The following is a 26,452-nucleotide window of genomic DNA, read 5'->3' on the forward strand; positions in this document are numbered from 1 at the left end:
TTTAATATATTTTTGGTATATTTTTATTCGTCTGCATCATCATCCTTCCATACATGTCATGTATTATTTGTGTATTTTAATTATTTTTAACCGACTTCCAAAAAAACGAGGTTATCAATTCGGCCGGTATAATTTTTTTTTTTTTTTGTATGTATGTACACCGATTACTCCTAGGTTTCTTAACCGATTTACGTGATTCTTTTTTTATTCGATGCGGGATGGTGTCGAATTGGTCCCATAAAAATTTTATTCGGATAAACTCAGAAGTTTTTATTTTATGAGCATTTTTGTCTGTACTCGATGAAATGTAGCAAGTAACTTTGATTCACTTCCCGGTAACCGATTGAGCTGAAATTTTGTATACTTATGTAAATTGGATAGCGATGAAACATTATCATGACATAGAGCTGATTTGATGATGGAATCGGAAGGTGGCCTTAGGAACTCAGTAATATATTGACTCAATTATATCGAGATTGGGCTCGTTTGATTCGTGTTGAAAAATACACTAAAAAGTACTAAAAAGTATTATTAATTACTACATATTATTTAGATGTGCTATTTATTAAATAGGTTTGAAGTCGGTGCCAAACACTAAGCACTTAGTAATAAGCCCGTGCACCGACATCAAACCTTTTTAGTAAATAGCACATCTAAATAATATGTAGTAATTAATAATATCAAATCTTTATTATGTTTTACTTTTCTGTTTATGAAGTCGGTTGTTTTTAACGCAGTTATTTTTATATCATGTATAAATACATATACATAAACTAGCGGCTCTCCCCGGCTTCGCCCGTGGTACTTACATGGTTTTTTTTTTCATAAAAACTATCCTATCTCTCAAGTTGGATCGAACTGCACATGGTGTGCGAATTTTATTATAATCGGTTAAGTGGTTTAGGACAAACATTGTGACACGAGATTTATATATATATTAAGATTTGTAGCTCTGGCCACTGAAAATTTGTGTTGCAACTTCGGCTGAGTGGCTTCCTTCTTTGGCTCCTTTTTTGTTTAAAATGTTTTGGTTTTCTTCATATTTTTGTTTTAATTTTATTGTTTTGTCTTCATTGAATTCTTTTGTTTCAATTGTAATATCATGTTTTAATTGTATTTTTTTGTTTGTTCCTTCTTGTGGAGTCAAATGTTGCAACTGACTTCAAAAAAAGCAGGTTGTTCTTAATTCGACTGTATAATTTTGTATTTCTTACCGCAGTGGCAAAAGCTTTGACTGGGTGAACAGATTTTGATGATTATTTTTGTTATTGAAAGTTGGTACCTTCCGTGGCGCATTAAAATTTGGATTATTTCTGTTTCAGTTGACGAGAAAACAGTTTGATCATTTAGGTTTTTCTAGTTGTTGATAGCAAGCTGTTTTAAATTTGCAATTTTTATACAAAATATAAATTGAGATCACTAGTCAGTCTTTTCGCAGCTTCACTTGTGGTATATAAATAATATCCTGTTTCTTGTTACTGGCAAAATGGTATCTGCATCGTAATCGTAATGGTCCGGGAGCCAGCAGCAGATTTTATGACCAAGTTCCTCTCAAGCGGTAATTAGTAAAATGCATCAAAGTATAGTATTATGAAGCCTCGTGAACGTCAGCTGGAGCTCGGTTGGGGGGGAGAGCGGTTGTAGCCTCCCGTATCAGCTGACGGTTTTTCCACCAAGATACAGCCAGCTGACATATATATTTATCCACAGTTACATATAAGCTATCATCAGGTAAATTTTTGTTTGAGAGGAAATAACGGAAAATAAATTTTTCTTTAAATTTAACTTTCATGTTCGAGACACCAGCTGACGTATAATACACCATGTTGTAACCAGCTGACTATTTTTTTTCGTTGAGATATTGGGTTAGCTACAATTTGACAAATTTTTAGCTGAGAGGAAATGAATGAATGAATGTATTTTTTTTCCTATGTGCGTGGGAGGCTACAACCGCTCACCCCCCCAACCGAGCGCCAGCTGACGTTCACGAGGCTTTATAATACTATACTCTCATGCGTCTGACGAATTATCTCTTGAGAGGAAATAGTTAACCAAATTTGCACCTGGCTCCCTAACCATAACAGTTTCTCATCTTATTTATTTAATCGAACAATTAGTCTATGTAATTTTTTTTTTATTGAAATAAATACATTTTATGAAATTAATCTTAATACTATTATAAAGGCGAAAGTTTGTAAGGATGTATGGATGTATGGATGTATGGATGTTTGTTACTCTTTCACGTAAAAACTGCTGAACCAATTACAATGAAATTTAGCACACATATAGAGGGTAACTTGGATTAACACATAGGATAGGTTTTATGCCGGAAATCCCACGGGAACGGGAACTATGCGGGTTTTCCTTTGAAAACGCGGGCGAAGCCGCGGGCGGAAATCTAGTATTTCAATAATTCTAAGAATTGAATAAATTCATTTATGGGGATAAAATAAAACGTGTTCAAGAAATTCGATTTAGATGTACCTACGCGTAGGTTCATGCGCTTAAAAAGGATACCTCATAACTTTGGACAGGGTTATACGATTTTGATGATTCCTTTTTTATTTGAAAGCTAAATACCTTTCGGTTAGTGTATTGTTCGTTCCATTAGTGCCATTTCAATTTTGTCCAGTTCCATTTCAATATTTTTGTTATAAAATAATGATTATAACATAATATAGTTTATTTCTCCACTATGATGTTAAAAGCGGTAAAAGTATAGGTTTGCGAAATCTTAGTCAATACTTAATGTTTACGTTGAAAGTATTCAATTACTGCTGAAATACTGCGGTGATATAACAATGTACCGAAAATGTTGAAGAACTTCCACATTTATTACATTAACAACGACGTGAATGATGGAGATATCTATTATCCTTATTTATTAGTACATTATGAATGTGAAAGTGTATTTATTTGTTGAGATTTTCTTTTATGTTTAGATATATAGGATAAATCCAGGATAGTACCTATAGACCCTAATTTTTTAAATCTCTTTCTAATTTTAGAACTACCTACTAAACGCTTTTCATGAAGAGTTTCTATGAATTGAAATTAAAAAATGGCTCAAGTGCGTGTCGGACTCAGGACACTGAAGGTTCTGTATATTTGTACGCTAAAGAAGTATTAATTAAAGAGCAAGACTAAACCAAACAAAAAAAAAATTGGTCATCCATCCAATTTGTGACCAGACAAACCGTTGCTTTACCTGGATTTTTTTTATTATTTGTCGCTCGCTAGTGGTCATTTCAGGCAATTGCAAGTTTATTATTTTGACGCAATAAGAATTATATCACGATAGCATATAGGGGAAAGATGCTCTATATCAGATGCCCTTTTATTTTTTAACTGCATAGAATACACAAGAACAAATAAGATAAAATATATTACTCCCTTATAAAAAATATAACTATTTAACGGGAAAATGTTATGTTTGAAACTTTGAAGCTTTCATCGCGATTATCGCGGAGATAGTCACACGCACAATTGAAACCCATCCATCCAGTGTATTGGTCTGCGGGGAATTTGATGGGGGACACATGAGCGATCTTTTTAAGACAATTAACTTTGTGTAACGATTTTGCGTAGATACCTTTTTAGAAAATAGGGCATATATCCAACTGCGGCATATATCCCGTATTTACCATAGAGAGAGACATTATAGACTTTTTTACTGCGGTAAAAAACTTTTGATTTTGCGGTTGAAGCCTCTGAAGGAAAGCTATCATTTATTATCATCATCACAAAGCCCCCATTTTAAAATTGCGTCCAACATCTTAACCGGTTAAGTTCATTGCAATATGTATAGTATACAGCGTGGAATTTGGTATTGAAATGTTTAAATTCCTTTGAGAAAAATTTTCAATCGACAGTATTCAAAGTACTTCCCTTCAGGTTGCATAACAAAATTCCACCCTGTATATTATATACGTTCGCGTCGTTCACGGGATGTTGAATGTGCAGAAAAAGGGCGGTAATGTGAAGACCATACCGCCGTACAAGCCGGTGTCGCACGACAGCCAGTCGAGCGACTCGAGCGGCGAGAAAGAGGGCGACGCTTCGCCTATGGCCACTGGTAGCGGCACTCCCACGCACACCGCCAAGTCGAAAGGGGTATGTCGATTTACCTGTCAAAGTTGTATGTGCATTAGTTGACTTAACATATGAAGTATAAATCATGGTAGCACCCCCGATATTGATGACATGCCTTCAAATTTCATACAAATAGCTGACAATTTTCGTTTTACACACACTTTATAGGTGTAACTAGAGTACCTTCTGGGGCAACTGTGCGCGTGAAGCCTATTTTAATTAAAAATAAAATCTAATTAATTATTAGTTTCATTTGAAACTTTTCGGGGTAAGGTCGTTTGAACGTGCGGGGATGAGGAGTGTCGCTTCTATATAACATAGTGTAGTTTCCAACTACCCACACGTGCTATGGTCTTGTTTTATGAAACCGGGTCACACGATTCTTAGTAACTGAGATGTAGTGAGAAAAATTAATACTGTACATGATTCTAATGTTATTTTTATTTGCAGCCCGGACGGAAGACATCCCACTCAACGTCGGCCTCTAACAAGGGGACACCGGGCTCCGGCAAAACTCCCTCGCACTCTTCTCAGTCACAGGGTGAGTGATTTTATTTATATAATCAATTAATTGTTTCTCATAATTATTTGCTTTAGGAATACACTAATGGGAGCAAAGATGTGGGTGGGAGGTGGAGCATCGAGCTTTGCGCAAAATGCCTCGTGTCAGATGTTATGTCTATGAATTAGTTTTTGCTTCAAAGAGCCGCAAACTTACTTAAGGGGAATGCCCATTAAATGCGTGAAATGTACAGAAACTATAACTAGCGCTAAAATGATTTTTAAAATAAAACAAAAATAATGATACGATTTTTTATCGCCTATACAACTGAGTTTATCAACCAATCAACCATGGATGTTTGAAATGAAATGTCATATCACTTTCATTGTTGACTCTTTTCGTTTGTTATTTTAATTTAGTTTTAAGTGTGTTTTCGAAGATGCGAACATATTTACACTTTTTAATTTACTACCGACAATTATTTTATTTTACGCATTTTCTTTTCGTCTTTCCTGAGTAAATCAATATTAAATCAGTGCAGAATTCTGTTATTTTATGAACCTACTGTTCAGAACTGGTTAGAACATAAAAGTGTGTAAATAACCTTTTATTAAAAAGGAAATAATTAATTGATTTATTTATTTATTTCAATAACCAAATATTTAACAACTTAAAAATAAAATATTTTCCAAAATATGAGATACAAATTCTGAAAGCAGAATGAGGTTTGGTTAATTTAATATGACGATTTTCACTACTTATAGAGTAAATCCTGAAAAAGGTTTGATTCATTTAAAGAGGGGCAAAAGTACATGTATGTAATCATGTAAAAGTACTCTGGAAAATAGGACGAACAGGACGCCGACTCCGTTTACCTTGCGACAATATACTATACCTATTCAATATATTATATTATTTTTTAGAAAGAAAGAACCAACGAATATAACACCGTAAACTAATAAATCAAAAATAGACTGTAGTGCTATATAAATATATCACAAATCTTTATATTATTGTAATGAAATACTCTCGTTAAATGTATTCAAACGTAACAAATACAGGTAAATGCAGCGTATTTCCAGTAATTAGGTTGTTTGTATGAACGGCTTAATTAGTCCCGGTATCGAAACACACACGCGTCGGAAAGTAAAGTTCGCTTTTGCGATCAATCCCTCCGCTACATATGATTCGTCTCATTAGGGATGAAACGCAAAAGTATTGCATTATAAAATACAAATTCACTACTGTCCCTCTCTCAACCCGCGGAGGGTTATAATACTCTCGGGTACAATACTATTTTCGGCAAATTTGCGTAGGTACTCATTATAATTGATTGCTCTTTACGAATTCTGGGGCCGTAGTCTGGACATTTGTCGGTATTTATCGATAAACTAATTCAAAGTCCCGTCTTCAGCAATGAAAATGATGTCGCTTAATACCTCTCCCTAATTTGATGGAAGTATACAATGGATAAAATTTGTTTATAATTTTTATTCTTCACAAAACTTTCCGTAATACGTCAAAATACTTATAGAATAATAGCCTTGTAGTAATGCATTTATATCTTAATTAATAACATCATTATTTCAGTTCCGTAGATATACGAAAAATAAATAAAATATAGATTTCATGGATTTGGAAAATCATCATCATTTCTTTGCAACACATTCGAATATTGTCAAAACAAATTATTCTTTGACATTGTCAATCGTTATGATACCGAGGGAGTTTTATGATCTCGACATAGAAATCTAAATAACAAGACACTAGAAGTCGTAAGCGCGCGTGACCTTGTCGCCACTCAGGTGACTTTCACATCACCAGTGTGTTCGTCACAGTTCAGTTGCTATGGAGACGTATGTGTGTAAACATGGTGTGTTTCAGCATTTCCCATTGCGGAAATTCTTCCACAAGTTGTAATTATACTATTAAAGGAATAATATTTCATCGGTAAATATTTTTTTTTAGAAATAATGCCGTTTTTCCTTAAAATTATAGAATATTTACAAGTATTACGAGTGTCACCATAGTAATCGAAATAACAATGAATGACACAGTTTCAACCTTATTGGAGCAAAAAGAAACAAAACGTCTCATATACTTAGGGATGTTATTCTAAAATAAACCGTAAATTCGTGCGTTAGGATACATATTAAAAAGCTTAATTTAATATTTAAGTTAGTTTTCACTAAAATCAAGTTGTCCAATAAAAGGCATAGTTTACTTGTGTGCATTGTTTAGCTATCGGTTTAAATGTTGTTGATTTTGGCGACAGCGGTTTTCATACGAATTATGACATTATAGCACTTCTATGTGTCTTGTTATTTAGATTTCTATGGATCTCGACAATATCTCGATAACATACGGTTTGTGTGGGTTTGTAGATATGGTTGATAATAATATTTTACACTTCCGATGCTACATGATTTAACGCAATATTTTTTTCTCTTATTTAATGTTATTGCAATTAAAATAAAATAAACAAATAATGTTTTATTTTTAAGATGGTTTCAAAATTTTATTGAAAATGTTAAGAATGCCTCTTATTAAATAAATATTAAAATAGTGTACTGCTGTCTGCATTTATTCAGCCTAAATTATTGCATTCATATTCGATTAATTTCTTTCTGAACTTTATACAGATGAATACAAATAAAATAAATACGATCCAATTACGAAAAAATATTAAATAGTAATATTATAATATATAAATATTATTAGAAAAATTTAATTTAACAGTTAAAAATAGCATAGTTGAAAATTTGGCTCAAAACCATCATCTCTCACCAACATAATTCTAGTAACTTGTTCATCTGTAAAATATAACATTTATAGATATATATTTATATTTTATACATAAATAATTACCCGTGAACCGCTAAATCAATTGCATATATTCATTCTTTGCTTATTAACTGTAATAAAATATACAATGATGCACATAATATAATATAATACAAGCTATGAATACAAGTGATACAAATTATCCGTTCCGTCCTTAGTTTTTGTTTCGTCCGTTTCTATGCTGTCTTAAAGATTTCTCGGTTTCGGAGTTTCTATTTTTTGGGTCACCTGAAAGGGCTTCGAGTTGAGCAGAATTATTATCTTGTAGAGCTTTTAGTCTTTTGATTAAAATTTTATTGCACTTCACAAATAACAAAATATTTCTAAACTAAAATTAATAAAACTATAACTATGCTAACTTTCCGCCCGCGGCTTCGCCCACTTTGTCTAAAAGGTAATAAATTATATCCAAAAACCTTCCTCGAGAATCACTCTATCTATAAAAAAACCGCATCAAAATCCGGACAGAGAAAACGACTTTGTTTTATACTATGTAGTGATACTGCAGATTGATATTTTCTTAGGATATTTGTTATCCAATAGATTTATAGGATTTTTAAGAACATAATTAAAAATTATCCTCTTGAAAACACAAAATTTTTATTTATTTTAATAGAAATATTATTTTGATCGATTGATGTCAATTGTCAAAAAAGTAAATAAAGAGATTGCCATACGTGGAATTTTTGATTCCATGAATATGTAATAAATAGAACATTAATTAAACGATTGATATAAAAAATATCGAATTTGATTAAAATTAAATTAACTGCCATGTTTTTTGTGCATAACATGTGCTTTTTTCATATGCAATTGCAATTATGCGAAAATTAATATAACTAATTTTAATTTACTGTATATTCCCTAAAACCAAGGTATATATCTTGGAAAAGAACACAAAATTTTTTAGGTCAATACTATAGTTACTGAAAATCGTTAGTTACCGACCGATTTCGGTCGAGATCGATGTCGAGACTACCGATCCAGATTTAGTATCTCATGTAACTATTTCGTGAAAGTATATTTAAAATAACGTTTTTCCAGTTAAAATATTGTAGCAAGCAATGTGTACGAAGTATATCGAATAACGTATATAAAAGGATAACGTAAAAACTGCTTAACTCGGAACTGGTTTGAATCCATTAAGCATTGTCCGAGCACGTTGAGAGCTAACAATTTTATTGAATAATCGCCGCATCTTAAATTTCAAATTAATTGCGTAAAATCAAACATGAGTATAGCGATAATTAAGGGCGTATACAAGGGAGCAGCGAGCCCCTCCTCTACCGCCCTCTGAACACGCCTGATCTCTCTATTCGCCCCTCCCTTACTCACAAAACAGATCGTAGCTGAATCCTAAACATTCTAGTCGGGCCCTTCAAACACAGAGCTGGATCTAGCGTTGGACCTTAATCCAACTTTGAGTTGCGAATCGCGAGCTTTCGGTCGCGAGTGTCGATCCAACTTTAAAATATCGTTCGGAGATTAAGGTAACATTTTTAATACTTGCTATTAATATTGCGAATTAAAATGATTAGAACATAATTATTTATTTTTTTGTTATTTACTTAAATTATACATGCTTTTGCGAAATTAATAAAAATTAAAGTAGAATGTCGATGGCGAATAATATCCTAAATAGAGCCTTGAGATTATATATTATGAGATTATATATTATATGCCCATTTTAGTGCATTTTTTCAACCCAATTTTCGAATTGTAAAAAATAAATCAATATTAATGCTGAAATTTAAAAATTAATTAAATAACAATTATAAGATTACTACTGATACCAATAGTAATTAATTTAATTGAAAGTAGCTGCAAATAAAACGTATCATAAAAATAAAACACAAATATTTTATTTATTAATTTTCCAATAATTTGGCCATTTGAAACTAACTGATTATTCCTGCAGTTCATTCCGTTTAATATTTTCGACCAAGAACCTGATAGCTTTATTTTTTTTTTTTTAATTAAAACAAAATCCATGAAGAAATATTTGTAAGACTTTTATTAAAAAGTTTTCTAAGAACTGTCCTGCTGTAAATAAAGTGTTAGGGTTTTAATATTTTATCGGCGTTATTAATTAAAATCTTGACTTAAAGGTATACAGGGTGTCCCAAAACTCAACGTCAAGCCAAAACGGGGCGACAGGATTGATTGTAACCATCATGAGAAAAATCTGAAAAAAAATCTATCCCATGCAGTTTGAAAATTATGGCCATTTAAGAAAAACCTAAAAATTTGGTCAACCTGTAACTATTTTTCGGTTATTGTGGTTAATTTTTATTATTTTTGTTCATTTAAACTTTGGAACCGTAATCCTAAATAACATTTCTAGAATCACAGTCAAAAATAATGACACAATTGCCCCAAGTTTCCTTGAATTGAAGACTATTTGTTAAACTATGAATTTAAAATTTTCAAAATTTGTCGACTTTGACGGCCCCTCCTTTAAAAAATTGTACTTTCAGTTTCTACTTTATTTTGTATTATAATTTTTACTCATAAAATACTTGTACTTTCTAGACAACCAGTAACGGAAAAGTAGAATAAAAATATTTATTTGCTCTAAATCTGAAAATTGAAAAACGAACAATACAGCTAATTGCTTTGAAATCCAAGAATCGGTATACAAAATGTCCCTTACCTAAGTATACTACGTCAGTACTCATTATTGTACTGTGTCTAATTGTCCACACATGCTAGACGCTCCTCCCGGGACCGCCGGGGCTCACCCGGGATGAAAACGTAACAAAATATAACGTATATAACTCACGGAAAATGTAACTTTCTGCTGGTGAAAGCATTTTTGTAATCGCTCCAGTAGTTTTTGTGTAAAACATTACAAACATACATACAAAATCACAAATGTTTTCTCTTTATTATATTAGTTAAGATAATAAATAATTAATCAGACCATTTCTGTTCATAAATATTTTTAAAAGGTCTTTAAGATTTGCGTAGTTTAAATAGGTTTTTGGAAAAACAGTTGACATAAATATGCATAAAAAATCATAGGTAGGATTTGCGAAGAGGTAAATAAAAAGTTGTAGTCCACGCGAACAGAAACTAGAGCCTTATTAATAAGCGGATTATTGGTTACTGCAATCATTAGAAATATCCCTGTAATTTAACGCAAAGCGTACGTTCGTTATAAATGAAGGATTCAAAGATTTTTTTATGGTTTATGATATGAAATGATAAATGAGAGTACCTAACGTATGATTTAAAACTATGATGCTATTAATTATATGAGATAAATTGTCGATCATCGTTCCAATTTTATTAAATCAATCCAAAAGGTCTCGTGTATAAAAATGCTAACTTATTTTCTAAAGAAATAAAATACCATTATCTTTATATACGAAAAAGTCACAAAATAATACTTTCCACATCACAAGACCGACCTTACATTTGAATATAAAGTTATTACTTATTACACATGAGAGCACAATACATAATGCACAGCATACCTTGAATGATTATTAAATTTAATACCGAAGCATTTTTTTACAGAAAATTCAATCTGACCGCGACATTGAATATCAGGTGAAATTGTAAACTCAGAATATGCGAGGGTTGCTTTTGTGTAATAAGATGAAAATATGAATATGTTCAGAAATAAGTTTAGTTATTGCATGTTCGTCTTGACTTTTAGATACATTACTAGAGAAATGTTATTGTATTATTAATCCGATTTGACTTTCGCAATCTTTCGATGAAATTATAGAACCGTATCTGAAGATTACGAAAATTAATAACAGTTCATCAAATTTTAAACGTTGAGGGTTTATCCATTTAATAGGATTATATTAATACTTTATTTTAATTGGTACTAAGAAGTTTTAATATATAGGTAGGAAAAATCGGGAAAATTAACTAAAATTTAAATTGGTTGTTACCAATATGAGTTATGACCAACTCGAACAGTTTGGATTGTAAAGAAAATTTCGATGAAACCTTAAAAATTTACCAATATATATATTTTTTCTAATTTTCCATAATAGCTTCAATCATTCATTCAATCATTAATTTGGCGAAGCCTTTATCAAAGAGAGCTAAGCTTCTAATTAAACGACTGAATAAGATACTTATTTCCTACGTATTCGTAATAATTTTCCTCGTATTTTCAATATCATTTTTCTTAATCTTAAAATTTTTTCGCGTGTTGGCGTCCATCGGCAATTAGACAAGAAGAAGCCATCTCCGAACCGCAGAGGCTCTTCTACCGGCGAGATGGGTGGCGGCAGCAAGACCAACACCCCGGCCCCTTCGCCCCAGCACACCACTGATATTCAGGGGCAGAAAGGTACGTAACTAGGGAATTACATTGATGTGGTTTTTTTGGGTTGATTTTTTTGCAATAATGGGATATTCTTCGTGTGTAGAAGTCGGTGCGAAGAGCAAGACTAGCACCCCTGCTCCGTCGCCTCAGCGCACTCCAGAACCTGTGCAGGAGCAAACTAAAGGTTAGTTTATTTTCTCAATTCATCATCATACTTTTGTTCTTTATTAAATGCAGGAATTGACTCGTACAATATATACATACACACAAATACACGATTGCGTTCGTTATTTTTTAAAAGCTTCTTATACGGGGATAATACATTACAAAAAAGGAAAATTTACAATTAGCATCGCTTTTCCCATTTCCCCCTAGCACGTGGCACTGAACACAGACACACAAACAACACAAAAGAGGAATTACAAAGTCCCTCGCGTTTTCCAACGGTGCCTTGGTTTCCTAAGGTTTCCTAAAAGCTTCTTAAATGGGGGCCGCTTATAATGTCATACATCAAAGGAGAGGTAACAAATGGCTGCACGTTTCTCAGCCTCGGGTAGTACGACACCAGGCGGTACGAAGGTGCCGGCGCCGGCCGCGTCGCCAACTGCGAAGCCGGTGGAGCCGGTCGGAGTGATCAGCTCGGTTGCGTCCGCGACAGCGACGGCAACTGCGGCTACTATCACCCCGCCGCCCACGAGGTATGATAGGTTTGGATCTTTAGGAATAGGGAGGTGTTTTTCTGGTCGTTTACGGTTTATTCAGGAAGTGTGACGTATAAAAGTTTTAATTTATAATGAAAATGTAAATAAATTATTAGGTACATTTGATTAAGTTACCCTTACTTAATTTTGCAATGTACATACACTTCCGATGTGTGAAGTTTAATTTCAAGTCCATTTCAAAACAACAAATGCGGAAGTTTTCCCAATTTTACTTCAACTAATTAAAATAAAACAGCACACTAAAATATAACATATCCATATTCCTATTTACATTATTTTTTTTTAATCCAATTCCCTCTTGAACTGAAATAAAATCTAAAATACATAACGATTGTCAGCGCTTCCTCTGCGACATCGGTGGTGCAAGTGGCGACGTCGAAGCCGACCTCCTACCCTGAGTCGGTCATTACCAACACCGACGCGGTCGAGACCAAACAGACCAAGAAGCGCAAGGCCATGTCGGCCGCCAACACGCCGACACCGACCGACTTCACGCCGACACCGCCGCCGCAAATCCCACCGCCGCCGGTAAGTGACCGACATTATCGCGCGTATCGGTGAATCAACACGGTTTCAGGATTAAAACTCAAACTTGATTTACACCATATCATGTTGGCAGTCAGCTGTGGAGAAGGAGCCAAGCACAGGTTCAACGCTGATCGAGCAATGCGATGATCGTATATCGTCCGCTACAGTGCGTAATTGATGTTTACCATTTCAAAATTTTCAGTGTGAATTTTTCAAGTGCGGTTCCGTTGATGAATGTGAGCAATGCAAAAATGGTAAAGCCGATTTTGTTCACAATTAAAGCTTCGCTCTATTCAAAGTACGAATGCGCTGAGCGGAAAATGAAACGACAACAAGCTGCGTACGACGGCAGACAGTGTCATCAATACAGATAACTAATCTAAGTTTGTACATATATAACTCTGCACACTTTAAAAATTCACCTGCATGTTGAAATACGCCATATATTAGATGAGATGCAAAAATAAAATATGTATTGTGTGTAATCGAATACTGTATCGCCTTTGTCGTATCTAGATGTTATGACTGAGTAGGTACTTAAAATAAAATCTATAACTTTTTTTTATATTTTATATAGCCTCCACTATCCGAGACTAGCACTCAAAATTCAAGCGGCTCTTGGGACAGCGGCCAAACAACAAACGAGCCACACATTGATATGGAGAAAGTGATCAAAAAGGCTAGTATATTTTTTTTGTAGTATAAAATTTAAAAACACAAACAGCGAATGTGTTTAAAATGTTTTATTATGTATATTTAAACTAAAAAGTTTTTTATTTACTATGTTTAAATTTTATTTCGGGACTCGCCCCGGCCTCGCACGGTGCAATAGCAAATAGGTGGTTTAATATATTATTTAACTTTAATTATTTATATTTAACTTAAAAAAAACTTTCCTATCACTATCCCATTTTATCCCGAACGATGTACAGTAGCACCTCTATAAGTCGAATATCAAGGGAGACGCCAAAAAATTCGAGTTATAGAGTTTTCAACTTATGGAGGATTTCGACTTAGGCGGATTTTGATTCGACATAAAGAGTTTGAGGTTTATTCTTATAAATTTTGAGTTAGAGAGGTAAAGTACATTAAAATTCAACTTGCAGAGGTGACAAACATGTTTTTATTTATTATTTATAAATCAACATTATTTCAAATCATTTTAAAATAAAAAATATGGCATTAAAAAAGTCAGTATTTTTTTTGCTTTAGATAATTTGGTTGTTCTCTAGCATTGTCTAATCTATAAAGAACAGAAAATTCTTCTTCTTCAGAGATACTGGTTTACTCCATAAAATTTCGTAAGGTATTCAATGCGGTTCTTGCCTCTTTGATGGAAACGCATGGAGCGCATGTACTATTCACGTCTTCTATGTCATCTTAATCATTAGTATCGGTTTTCTGAGCTACTGAATCGATAATTTCGTCATCAGATACCTACCTACTTAATGGAAACACGTGTTTACGTGAGTCATAGATTTATTATCGTATACTCCTAAAATGTTTTCTAAGAAACAATTATAGTGTAGTCAGTACTGCACTGTCGGCAAGTTGTTAAAGTCCAAATGATCAAGTTATAAAGATTGTAAAATAAAATGTTGCCATGTTCGAGATACAGAGGTCAAATTAAATTTTTCGAGTTATAGATTGAAAATATGTACCTAAATGGCTTGGAGGGACTCGGTGATTATTTCGACTAACAGAGGGCCAAGATTTCAAGTTACGGAGGTTTTCGGGTTTGAAGGGAAGGGAACAAGACATTTTTTCGAGATTTGGAGGTTTTTGACTTATCGAGGTTCGACTTAACGAGGTGCTACTGTATTTATTTAAAAATATAAGAAATACAAAATCAAAGTACTTTTGTAGCCCAATTTTTACATACTCTTGTTGATTATTTTTGCACCTAAACAATAAATGTAGCAAATGGCAGACACGAAACTGCTATACTATCTACGATTTAATCCTCAAAAACCGATATTACATTCTACAGTTTGATACCCAACACGACGATAGGATTAAAAATCGTCTCGTTCCTTTTTTATTTGCATAACATGCCCTCGCAACTATGTTGCATCCGAGTTCCTACACCTGTCCAACCGAATTTCATCGAGCGTACGGTAAACATTGCACATAGCCATAGCCAACATAGCCAAACGGGGAAAATCGAACGCGCCCTACGCCGTGCACCTGAAATATGAAGTATTAATTCGTTATTTTGTGTCTGTTATTTTCACTATAGGCTAAAATGGAGGGTCCGGACGCAATACTGGCTCCGATGCACTTCTCAAGTATCAGCCAGGGGCCGCCCCCGCCCGCTCACAGCCCGGCGTCGCAGCCCAGCCCTAGGTAATGGCGGGAAACCCGAAAAACATTACCTATACACTACTATTATACACTAACCGTATAGACTAGACACACGCGTCGACTCGTGTTTCGGTCACTTTTTTATCTTGTCGCTCATTTTTTAGACACTCCCGCAGATCCGCAGATAATCAATTTTCGACTTGACCTACGTGTTTGTAATTTCGTTTTACGTGGACGGGAAATGTGGGGATAAGTGGTTGAGCTCGCAATTTTCCTGTTTTTTAATTGATTGGTTTTGAAACATGTTTTAGTAGACGAAGTTTATGAACAGATTTTTTTTAATACATCTTCGAACTTCAAATAAATTTTGTTTAGTGTCGTACCTATCACTTTTAGTTAAAAACTTACATTCAGAAATAAAAAACTAAATATGCTATACACACATTATGCAATAATAATAACGAGCGTTTATTACAAGCAATGCTATTAATATTTCTCGTAGACATCTTCCGAGCCCCATGCCGGGGCCGAGCGGGATGGGCCAAATGACAACCATACGTTCGCCATCGCACATGCAGGTAAAGTGTAAACATAGCTTTTTAGTTTCATTTTTTAATACATATATAAGTAATTGATATAAGTAATATAGTATATCATTAAATGGATTTTAAAGAAAAAAAAATAATCTAGATACGAAATAAAAATCATGTCTTTTACCATGGTTTCTTAAATTTTGAAAAGGGTAGTTTCTATGAAAAATCTAATATTTAACTTAAGCGTTTTTCTAGAAGCATATCGTTTACTTTATATTTGAAAGTTTAACATGAATATTTGCTACATCTGATCAAATAAATATACTAAGGGGAATTTAAAACTCTACCTACCAGCAAAATGGGTCCTTCAAGCATGTTTTAAGCATGTTACAATTTTGTGTTTGAAATCATGGGTTTTGTTGATTTGTTTTTATTCAAAATTCCCATTAATCATTAATATTTTACACCATTTAAGTTTACAGCGTTACGAGTGCTAATTATAAATTAAGGAAAACATCGAGAGATAAAACTCAATGTCTAATTACACTATATATTTACGAACTACAAGATCCGTTGATATGTAATATTTCAAATTCAATATAATAAACTTTCAGTATCACCATAGCAGGTTAAATTGATGGGGATATATAGAAATTCTATACTTTAATAGCTGTTTAAAAGCATAAAAGCTCTATTTATTAATATCGCTAGCCGCTTTAAATATCTTAAAACTTTGATTGAGTGCAAACCAATCAATTTAACCTGTGGTCAAACCTCAATAACATCGTTATTAAATGCGGGATGCAGTGTAGGGGACGTACTCTAGTTTTAAAAATATTTTAATATTTCGCTTAAATAGCTTTGCTGCAAGTGTCGTATAAAATATCGATATATAATGCTATTGTCATTCTAAGTTTATTAATGTTTAATGTGTATTCTTTGTCATTAGTCACTTAGGACCCATCACATCTAACAATATCTATTTAGTACGATATAAAAATGCATGATTATGATGCCTTCTAGTGATGTAATTGAGGGAGCTTGAAAGATTTTGGTGACGGAATTAGTGATAGAAGAGAGGACAAACACAAGTTATAATTAACCTCTTATGTACCTATTGTAGTATCCTAAAAATCAACCATTCATGTGAACCTAATTGTTCTAAGTACCCTAGAGAGTTCAATTGAATATTAGGCCGGGCTAACTTGATATTATTGCAACTGGAGCCTTAATTGTCCAGTGTTCCCGACAAAGGAGTAATAACATGGGCATACGTACTCGTAATATCCTGCTCCTATAATATCTCTGTTACATCCTCTGACTGTGAAGTGCATTAAACCTGCCCCTGTGCTCAATTAGTACTCTCTCCCTGGGCCTTTAATATATTGGTACTGGTCTCTCCAAATATTAGGATAGTACTAATCCTTTTTTAATTAACATTCGGTGATATTGCAATCTGTTTTACCGTTTATTAATTTGTCGGCTTTCGTACTTATAATAACATGCGATTATGCCTCAGGGCTTGACCCTACGTTTGCACGTTAAAGGGACTTGACTGCGCTCACTGATATTAAGCCAAATGTAAATATGGATGTTCTTTGTATTCTTTGGAGTCAAATTTTGTTTTTGATAAGTCATTTTGTGGTTTGATCGTATCGTATATATTTTGTTTTGGGACTACATACTCGACTACCTACATTTAAATGTGCCAACAAAACATATAAGTAGTTGATAACAATGAAGACAAGAAATGCACATCAACCAAAAAAAAAACATTTAATAAGAGCAATCGAAACTTCGAATGACGAGCGGCGAGTACGTAATATGCGGGTAGCTTGAGCGTACTAATGCGTGCGTTGTATAGGGCGCGAAGGACCGCGACGTGCCCGCTTCGCTACTTGTGTCGGTGCCTTTGCCGTCGACCAGCCACGGCCTGCACTTCACACACCATCCCCAGGTTCATACCTGTACACACAACTAGAACACTACACGATTACATTTAAACAAAATATTTTATGGTCAGGAATAATCAATCCCTTTGATTGTGTTTTTAAAGGAAGTTTTTGGAAAGGCTAAGAAAATAATCTATTATATACTCAGCTCTTTATATTTCCGTGAAACAATCAATGATATATAAAGCTCATATTGGTCTATTTCCGGGAAACTATTTTCTTATGATAATGAAAATAAGCTTTACGGATGTTTAAAACTCGTGTTATAATGAGTATCTTTGTTATTCTTCTTATCGTTATGAGGATTAAGTATGTATTTTAATATCAACCAAATGGGAAGCTTATTCTGAGTCAAATACTATTTTATTGGGTTATTGTTGCAATAGATACATTATATTGCATCTCGAAGTACACTATAGGTAAACCAGAATCTGATGGCAATTAGGGAAATCAAAATTTTGAGTGTGCAACCCTAGGGAAAATGGAGTGAACGATCTTGATAGTGCTTATTTTTTATTTTGTCCTCAATATCATTATAGTCCATTGAATGAGTCCCTCCAAGGGGGGTCTAGAGTGCGTGAGTTAGTAACGTAAGATGTTTCTTCGGAAACATGTCAAGAGTCCCTAGGTAATAAACATACTAAAACCCCGGGCCACTAGGAGGAGCCCCGGAGTGGGGGGAGGGGGGAAATGGGTCCATTTTTTCATTTTTCGCTTAAATCTCAAAAACGGTACATGTTAGAGAAAAACTTTCAAGGAAAAATTGAAAGGCCATAAAATTATCTACAAGTTGTACCTGAATCATTTTTTCCTATATCCTACCGTTTCTGAGTTATACGCAGTAAAACATGATTTTGGCTCAAACAATTTCAACATCAATCGATCAAAAAATATTTCTTTCTTCCAAAAAACTCAAATGTGCAACTTGTGACCAGTACTGATAGATTGCTCTTAATTAGGTCTATAATTGGTAAAATAAACACATTCCTCCATGGAAGCCTTTAGGAGGAATCGATTGTCAAAATATTATATTAGGGCAGTTTGAGTTACTGAACTTGATCTTTTTATTTTTTTCTTCCAAAAAACTCAAAAGTGCAACTTGTGACCGGTACAGATAGATTTCTCATAATTAGGTCTATCATTGCTAAAAATACCAGATTCCACCACGGAGGCGTTTACGGGGAATTGAATTTTATCAGGGTAGTTACGATACATGAACTTTTTATTTTTTTTCTTCCAAAAAGCTCAAAAGTGCAACTTGTGACCGGTACAGATAGATTGCTCATAATTAGTTCTATCATTGATAAAAATACCAGATTCCACCATGGAGGCGTTTACGGGGAATTGAATTTTATTAGGGTAGTTAGTTAAAAAGTTCATGTATCGTAACTACCCTAATAAAATTCAATACCTCCTAAAGGCCTCCATGGTGGAATCTGGTTTTTTTATCAATGATAGACCTAATTATGAGCAATCTATCGGTACCGGTCACAAGTTGCATTTTTGAGTTTTTTTGGAAGAAAAAAAATAAAAAGTTCAAGTATCGTATCTACCCTAATAAAATTCAATTCCCCGTAAACGCCTCCGTGGTGGAATCTAGTATTTTTATCAATGATAGACCTAATTATGAGCAATCTATCTGTACCGGTCACAAGTTGCACTTTTGAGTTTTTTGGAAGAAAAAAATAAAAAGATCAAGTTCAGTAACTCAAACTACCCTAATATAATATTTGACAATCGATTCCTCCTAAAGGCTTCCATGGAGCAATGTGTTTATTTTACCAATTATAGACGTAATTAAGAGCAATCTAACAGTACCAGTCACAAGTTGCACTTTTGAGTTTTTTGGAAGAAAAAAATAAAAAGATCAAGTTCAGTAACTCAAACTACCCTAATATAGTATTTTGAAAATCGATTCTTCCTAAAGGCTTCCATGGAGGAATGTGTTTATTTTACTAATTATAGACCTAATTAAGAGCAATCTATCAGTATCGGTCACAAGTTGCACTTTTGAGTTTTTTTGGAGAAAAAAAATAAAAAGTTCAAGTATCGTAACTACCCTAATAAAATTCAATTCCCCGTAAACGCCTCCGTGTTGGAATCTGGTATTTTTATCAATGATAGACCCAATCATGAGCAATCTATCTGTACCGGTCACAAGTTGCACTTATGAGTTTTTTGGAAGAAAAAAATAAAAAGATCAAGTTCAGTAACTCAAACTACCATAATATAATATTTTGACAATCGATTCCTCCTAAAGGCTTCCATGGAGGAATGTGTTTATTTTACCAATTATAGACCTAATTAAGAGCAATCTATCAGTACCGGTCACAAGTTGCACTTTTGAGTTTTTTGGAAGAAAGAAATATTTTTTGATCGATTGATGTGGAAATTGTTTGAGCCAAAATCATGTTTTACTGCGTATAACTCAGAAACGGTAGGAAATAGGAAAAAATGATTCAGGTACAACTTGTAGATAATTTTATGGCCTTTCAACTTTTTCTTGAAAGTTTTTCTCTAACATGTACCGTTTTTGAGATTTAAGCGAAAAATGAAAAAATGGACCCATTTTCCCCCTCCCCCCACTCCGGGGCTCCTCCTAGTGGCCCGGGGTTTTAGTATGTTTATTACCTAGGGACTCTTGACATGTTTCCGAAGAAACATCTTACGTTACTAACTCACGCACTCTAGAACTTTTTATTCAATGGACTATTAGTCACATTACATAAGTGGATAATACTGAACTTAATAATAAGATATCCACATAATATTATGTAGGTATATGTGTACTTACATGTATAATATACATATTACACTTTTATATAAGTAATACATAATATTATGTATTTACACATACCTATATAATTATTATTTATTATGTATACATATATCATTATAATTATGCCATGTGAAAATATGTATGGATGTAATGATAATGCAGATCAAAACTGGATTGTTTATAATTTTTTTATAAAATAAAATAAAAAAATAAATAAAATAATGTTTATTTTCGTAAGTATTAACAGATACTCACATTATAAAATTGACTTGGACAGCTTGGACTTGCCGAATAGTATTGGAAACTTCTGTAATAAGTTTTCATAAAATTATATTGTAATCAACAAACAATATTACCTACTTAAAATATTTTTAATTTAAAGTATCAAAACGGGTAAGTCCAATTTATCAGTTAAATCTTCCACGCGCTCCAAATTGAAGATTGTGATGTGTTTGACCCTTCTTCATTCAATAATTTTCTATACACATTGTAAACAACACCTCTTGCTTGTGGTTGCAGCGGCTTTTTCGACAATTTCGAAGATTTTGAAGACAAAATCCTAAAAATTTATCATTAACTGCGAAGAATACAAATAATTTGACAACCTATTTGATAGTTGTCGAAAAAAGTTGCCACACGAAAATCTTTTATTTTTTTAAATATAAATATGCCATCAGATTCTGGTAGACCTATACACTGGTATTACACATAAAACACCACAATACGAGGGATTTGCGTTGAAATACTGTAATCAATCTCGGGATTATGATATTACGTTAAGAATTCATACAGTCCTTTATATTCGTAACTAATTGCGTGTAAATTCATAGTTGTGTGTACATTAAAGTATATAACTTATAAATTTTCATAGGTTATGGAATAAAAGACAAGTGATAAATGCATGAATTTTGAATAGCTTCGCTTAGCGAGTGCTTGATACTTAAAATATTGCATGGAGCTTGCCCTTACGTAGTGATTAAAAATGCCCTCAATTTAATGTCATTCAAATGCTAAAAGTTAACCGTGTTTCTTTAGATGGCCGGCCCATCCGATCTGGCTGGCCCTTCAATGCTGTATCTTCAAGCGCAGAAACAAGTAAGTTATATAAAAATAGGTACCTACTCAAAACACTACATTTCCTTTCCTCACTTGTGTATTCCAATTCAATGATTTGTTACAGGGGTGTTCAAATTTCAGGTTAATTAGTCGTCGATCGTCAAAACGTTTTGTGAACTGTGATCCTCCCCTTTCAGTCGCGACTCGCGTCTGCTAGAGTTAATTGCAGATCAAACTATTAGTACTTACAGTTACAGACAGTTATTTATTGATGCATATTATATTAAATGTCTACGTCTCAATCTATCTGATATCCGACTCTAATTAACAAATAGTTCTCTTTCTTTTACAATTAGCAATCGAGAGTAGGAATTCAAAATAAATCAGGATAGTTTATTTTGTTCTATAGTATATACAATAATGTATATGTATCAGTGTTTTATTTTTCGAAAGAAATGAGAGCTAACCATTTTGGTAAGACGTGGAATTTAATTACACACTTGTTTTAAAGTGAATTTGAGCAGTGTAATAAACACAAGGGTACAATTGCCTGCTGACCTCTATTGCGCCTGAACTTACTCTCTCTAATGACGTGACGCGATATTGAATAGTCCAAATACTCTCGCTAATTACTGCTTTTTAAATACCAGCCACAATATTTTCGAACAAATATTTAAGAATGAAACGAACTTGGTATGTAGAAATAATAATAACAGAAATGTGAATTTAGCCAGTTGCGAAAACCAAACATGTGTGCTAAAGTGGTCGGAACCCATTGAGCCCATAATGTGGTTTCATGTCTCATTCTTATTCTTAAGTTTGTGTTTTCTCAATTGCCTTCAATTTAATTTTTATTTTATTTGTTATAACTTGTAATTAAGTTACTAATTGTTATTAGAAAACACCCGTCTAGGCAACGAAGTTTACTTACACATATACCAACAAAATACAAGTCTCCGTTTTTTTTATTCAAAGTCATATTTCGAACAAAACGGAACATGGAATTAACAAAAGAACATTTCATATTTATTATTCTAAGAACTCCGCTATACGTTATCTAGCACACCCTAGGCGGAGTATTGCGATTTTTTACCTGCACCCCAACCCCTCGACTACCTGCCCTTAACGCAATGCAATGGTCCATCCGACCGCCATTCATGACCATACTCAGTCTTAGCGTAACCCCGCTTTAGGCAACATCTGTCGGCTCGGGGGATACACTAACGTTTGACAGTGTCCGTGACAATCAAACGACATACCCACGCGACGCATGAGCCATTTCCAACTCTATTACCACCATAAGTAGGCTTATTTTACCGTGCCCCTCGCGATAACATGGTGAGTCGTAATTAATTTATTATTAACTGGATTCACATACGGTCATACATTCTCTTAAATTACTGAAGATGTCTCTCGGAGGCGAACATTGAAGTTCAGTTTTGCATAAGTTTTATGTGAACTCTATGCTCACCGCGCGCACGTGTTGATTGTTCGGTATTGTAATATTCTTGCTCGCTCTGAGAAATATAGTGCTGTAAATTTTTGTGTAAAATAAGTTAGAAACTAGTGCTGAGTTTGCAGAAGACGTTGAAATGAAAAGAAAATTAAATAGCATTTATTTTATACGTCCTATCGTATTTCAGAAGTAATACGAGACTTGCGAACGGTATTAGTTTTGAATTTTCTTTTTAGATTTATTTTGCTTCAAGAAAGGAATAAAAACGGCTGGGGTATCATTTAATTCCAAAGCTGTTATGTATGATGAGCAAACATACACCATCCTGTTACCACATTGTTATACTAAGTTACGATAGACAATATTAACATTGTAAAATCTTCAGCTGCATAACACACACTAGAATGCCTTTGCTTATTTTACATCGTGTTGCCCAATATTATTATTACCACATTTTTGTACTGTTATCAGTCTCATCATCATCTGTATTTGTCTCATTAATTAAAATATTAAGTATATTAGGACGAATGGTTATAAGATAACTAAATTTTTGTTTAATATGTAATTTTAGAAAAACAAAATATGCACACTTAGTAATAGATGTGATACAGTAATATAAATTATAAACCCTATTAGCCGACCCTTTCAAAATATTTATTAGTAACATTATTTCAACTAGGTATCTATTTTGTTTATATTATAGTGGTAGTACCTATTCTTTACACGAGTTTGCTATTATGTAGCAATATTATTATTAAATGACCTAGAATTCATATTACATATCGTATCAGTATGAATCAGCACGATACGAAATACATTTTAAATTTTTCATGAAAGCACTGAACATATTGAAGGCTCGTTAGCAACCGAATCAATTGAAACTGAAGTGGATCATATACGTATCACGGCTCGTATTCATTATTCGTGATAATATATCCTCAAATAGTAAAGAACAGTTTATTCTTACGAAAACATTTTATAGGTCGACATGTCTATGCCTATGTCGGTTTGAGACCCGGTGCCCTAATTTGAATTGGGGATCAGTGGATCAGGGGGCAAACTGTGTCATGTTATTGAAATTCGATTATACACACTTTTGCCGGGACATGGGGATGCGGAGTGCATACGCAGAACAATAGCTATTGGATAGCGTTAACAGTTGAAACCTCTGTTATCGTACACCTCGTACGTCTTTTAGTTTCCAATATGAATGAGGAGGGATATTTATCAGAGGTGGTCTTTCAGGCCGCGATGGAGCAGAACGTTCCCGGCCACTCCCCACTGATGCCCGGCAGGAGCACCTGGCCCGGCCTAAACGTCGCCTACGAAATGCAAGATCCGAGCAAAACTGGGTAAGTTCGCTATAATTATGACCTGGTTCGGTTTCATTAACGAGCTAATGTGTTACATAAGGAAGTGCGCGGATATTGTTAGCTGAACAGGAAACAATTATTATCTGAAATACAGTAGGTATATTGTGTTTAATTATAAAAATGTGTTTGGATAACACGCAACGTATTTTCCTATTTATTGTTTTATTTATATTACACTTTGAATTTTATAAGGCTTATGCGATTTTTTTAATGTTTTATTTGCGAAATTTTGTATATATATTTTTTTTAATTATATTGTAGAGGCACAAGCGATTTTATAGCGCGAATATTCATAGCGCAGCCGCAAAACAAAGCAAAATTTTTCAAAACATAAGTTGTGAAATAAGAAGTCAATTGAGAAGCCCTTAAAATTTTTAACGAAGTTTTGGATTGAGGAAAATACATTGGTGACTGAAATCAGTTCACGAGAAGCCAGCGTGCAAAAGACTCGTATTAATATTAGGATTTAATAAATAAATTTAAATTTATCTTATACAAGCGAGCCCCGCGGTGTTCGGACGAGCCATTTGCATTTGTAATGTAAGCTTAAGACACCCTTACTTTACCATAGACGTATGTAATTCAAAATAGCCAGGTGCCTTTTAATGACCTTGGTCTACTGATTCTTTAATACTATTTGTGTCCATGTTTTGAATCGAGACCGTTCTCACTTAGTATCATCGATAATAATTACCAATAAAAACGATATTTGGCCTATAGTTTTCAGAATAATATAGTTTTTCAATGTGATTTCTTCGCGAATGTCAATACCTAACTTAATTACCACCAAGCGCATTATATGTATATACATATATATATTTTTTTTAATTTGTTAATTACGAGTGATTTTCAACTATAACACAACTGTATTGCTACGTGTATGCAAATGAAAAGTAGCAATTATTATCAGTTTCGAATGGCTCAATATCCGTCGTCTCGCTGGAAGCTCTCTTGATTGCTTCCGAGTCTGCTACCGGCAGCTATAGCAATGTATCGAAATTTATTTGCTTTACATTTTAAATCGATATTATGGAAAAGTGGCTTTGTAATAAGAAAAATAAATTTTAGCTGTGTGGTATCTTTTGGTCTATTTTCATCTAATAGATTTTTCGATTATAAAATCAGTTAGTGGACGATGAAGAATGTAAAGAATACCCTTACTAGCTTGATCGAATAAGCTGAACACACCAATTTCCTGTTGCTTTTCGACAATAAAATGTCCTTCCTCTTTTCTCGTCCGTAACAAATCAATTCGCCGAGTTATTCAATAGAACTGAATAAGCCGAAGAAGAAAATAAGCCATAAACAGTCTTTTGTCAATATTAAAGTAGACGAAGAGAAATTTAAGGAAACGCCTTAAATTTCTCTTCGTCTTCCAAATGCACTTTTATGCGATAGCAAAATTGTATTATTCTAAGTATTACATGTAAGTATATTTAACCGCACTGCCTTTAATACAAAGCGAAATATCAACAATTTTTTTGTCTCCAAACATCACCTAACCTAATATTCTTGTATCCAGCTTGCCAGTAGCCAGCAAGGACCCATTGGGCTCTGGTATCGGCCAAATGCCGGCGGTACATCGTAATAAGAAGAGGGCCATAGCTCACACCGCTACATCCGTGGTTGCTATGACCAACCCCCCGCCGCAGACCACTTTGCGTGAGTACTAAATGTTACTAAATGGTACCTATAATTTGTGCCGCGCGGTTTCACCCCCGAACGAACCTACATTCGAAATCAAGTATGTATTTCTATAGCTCATGTATTATATTGATGTATGACCTATATTGTTGTAAAGTTTCACTTAAATCTGTCTAGTAGTTTTAAGTAATAAAAACGATCATCCAAACAGATAAAGAAATAATAATTTTACGAGTAACACATATCCATAAATCCTAGCGTTCAAATTATTGCATTTATAATATTAGTATCATCAATAATTATAAAATATGCTACTAATTAGGGTAACCATGTTACTTAGATTTTCAAGTGCTGTGTTAGGTTTGGGGTTGAAAAG

At 33.7% G+C, this 26,452-nt stretch overlaps 1 protein-coding gene across 8 annotated transcripts in view; it reads left to right on the forward strand.

Annotated features, from left to right (window-relative positions):
* Positions 1-26,452, forward strand: part of LOC149491302 (uncharacterized) — a 42,528-nt gene that overhangs the window by 4,187 nt on the left and 11,889 nt on the right. For 6 of the 8 annotated variants that reach the window (XM_089697253.1, XM_089697265.1, XM_089697245.1 and 3 more), the window contains exons 7-19: positions 3,964-4,113; positions 4,543-4,633; positions 11,634-11,753; positions 11,833-11,913; positions 12,277-12,427; positions 12,790-12,979; positions 13,557-13,658; positions 15,219-15,325; positions 15,786-15,861; positions 17,681-17,773; positions 21,583-21,642; positions 24,305-24,411; positions 25,955-26,094. In XM_089697253.1, the coding sequence (XP_089553379.1) occupies positions 3,964-4,113; positions 4,543-4,633; positions 11,634-11,753; positions 11,833-11,913; positions 12,277-12,427; positions 12,790-12,979; positions 13,557-13,658; positions 15,219-15,325; positions 15,786-15,861; positions 17,681-17,773; positions 21,583-21,642; positions 24,305-24,411; positions 25,955-26,094 (1,468 nt within the window). The remainder of the gene's footprint in view (positions 1-3,963; positions 4,114-4,542; positions 4,634-11,633; positions 11,754-11,832; positions 11,914-12,276; positions 12,428-12,789; positions 12,980-13,556; positions 13,659-15,218; positions 15,326-15,785; positions 15,862-17,680; positions 17,774-21,582; positions 21,643-24,304; positions 24,412-25,954; positions 26,095-26,452) is intronic. The other 2 variants (XM_089697282.1, XM_089697297.1) reach the window with 2 other exon arrangements.

The sequence above is a fragment of the Colias philodice genome, chromosome 1 (genome assembly GCF_061535455.1).
Source record: "Colias philodice isolate Cphi_HAF_F1 chromosome 1, ilColPhil1 Martin Lab GWU primary, whole genome shotgun sequence".
In the NCBI taxonomy this organism is placed as follows: domain Eukaryota; kingdom Metazoa; phylum Arthropoda; class Insecta; order Lepidoptera; family Pieridae; genus Colias; species Colias philodice.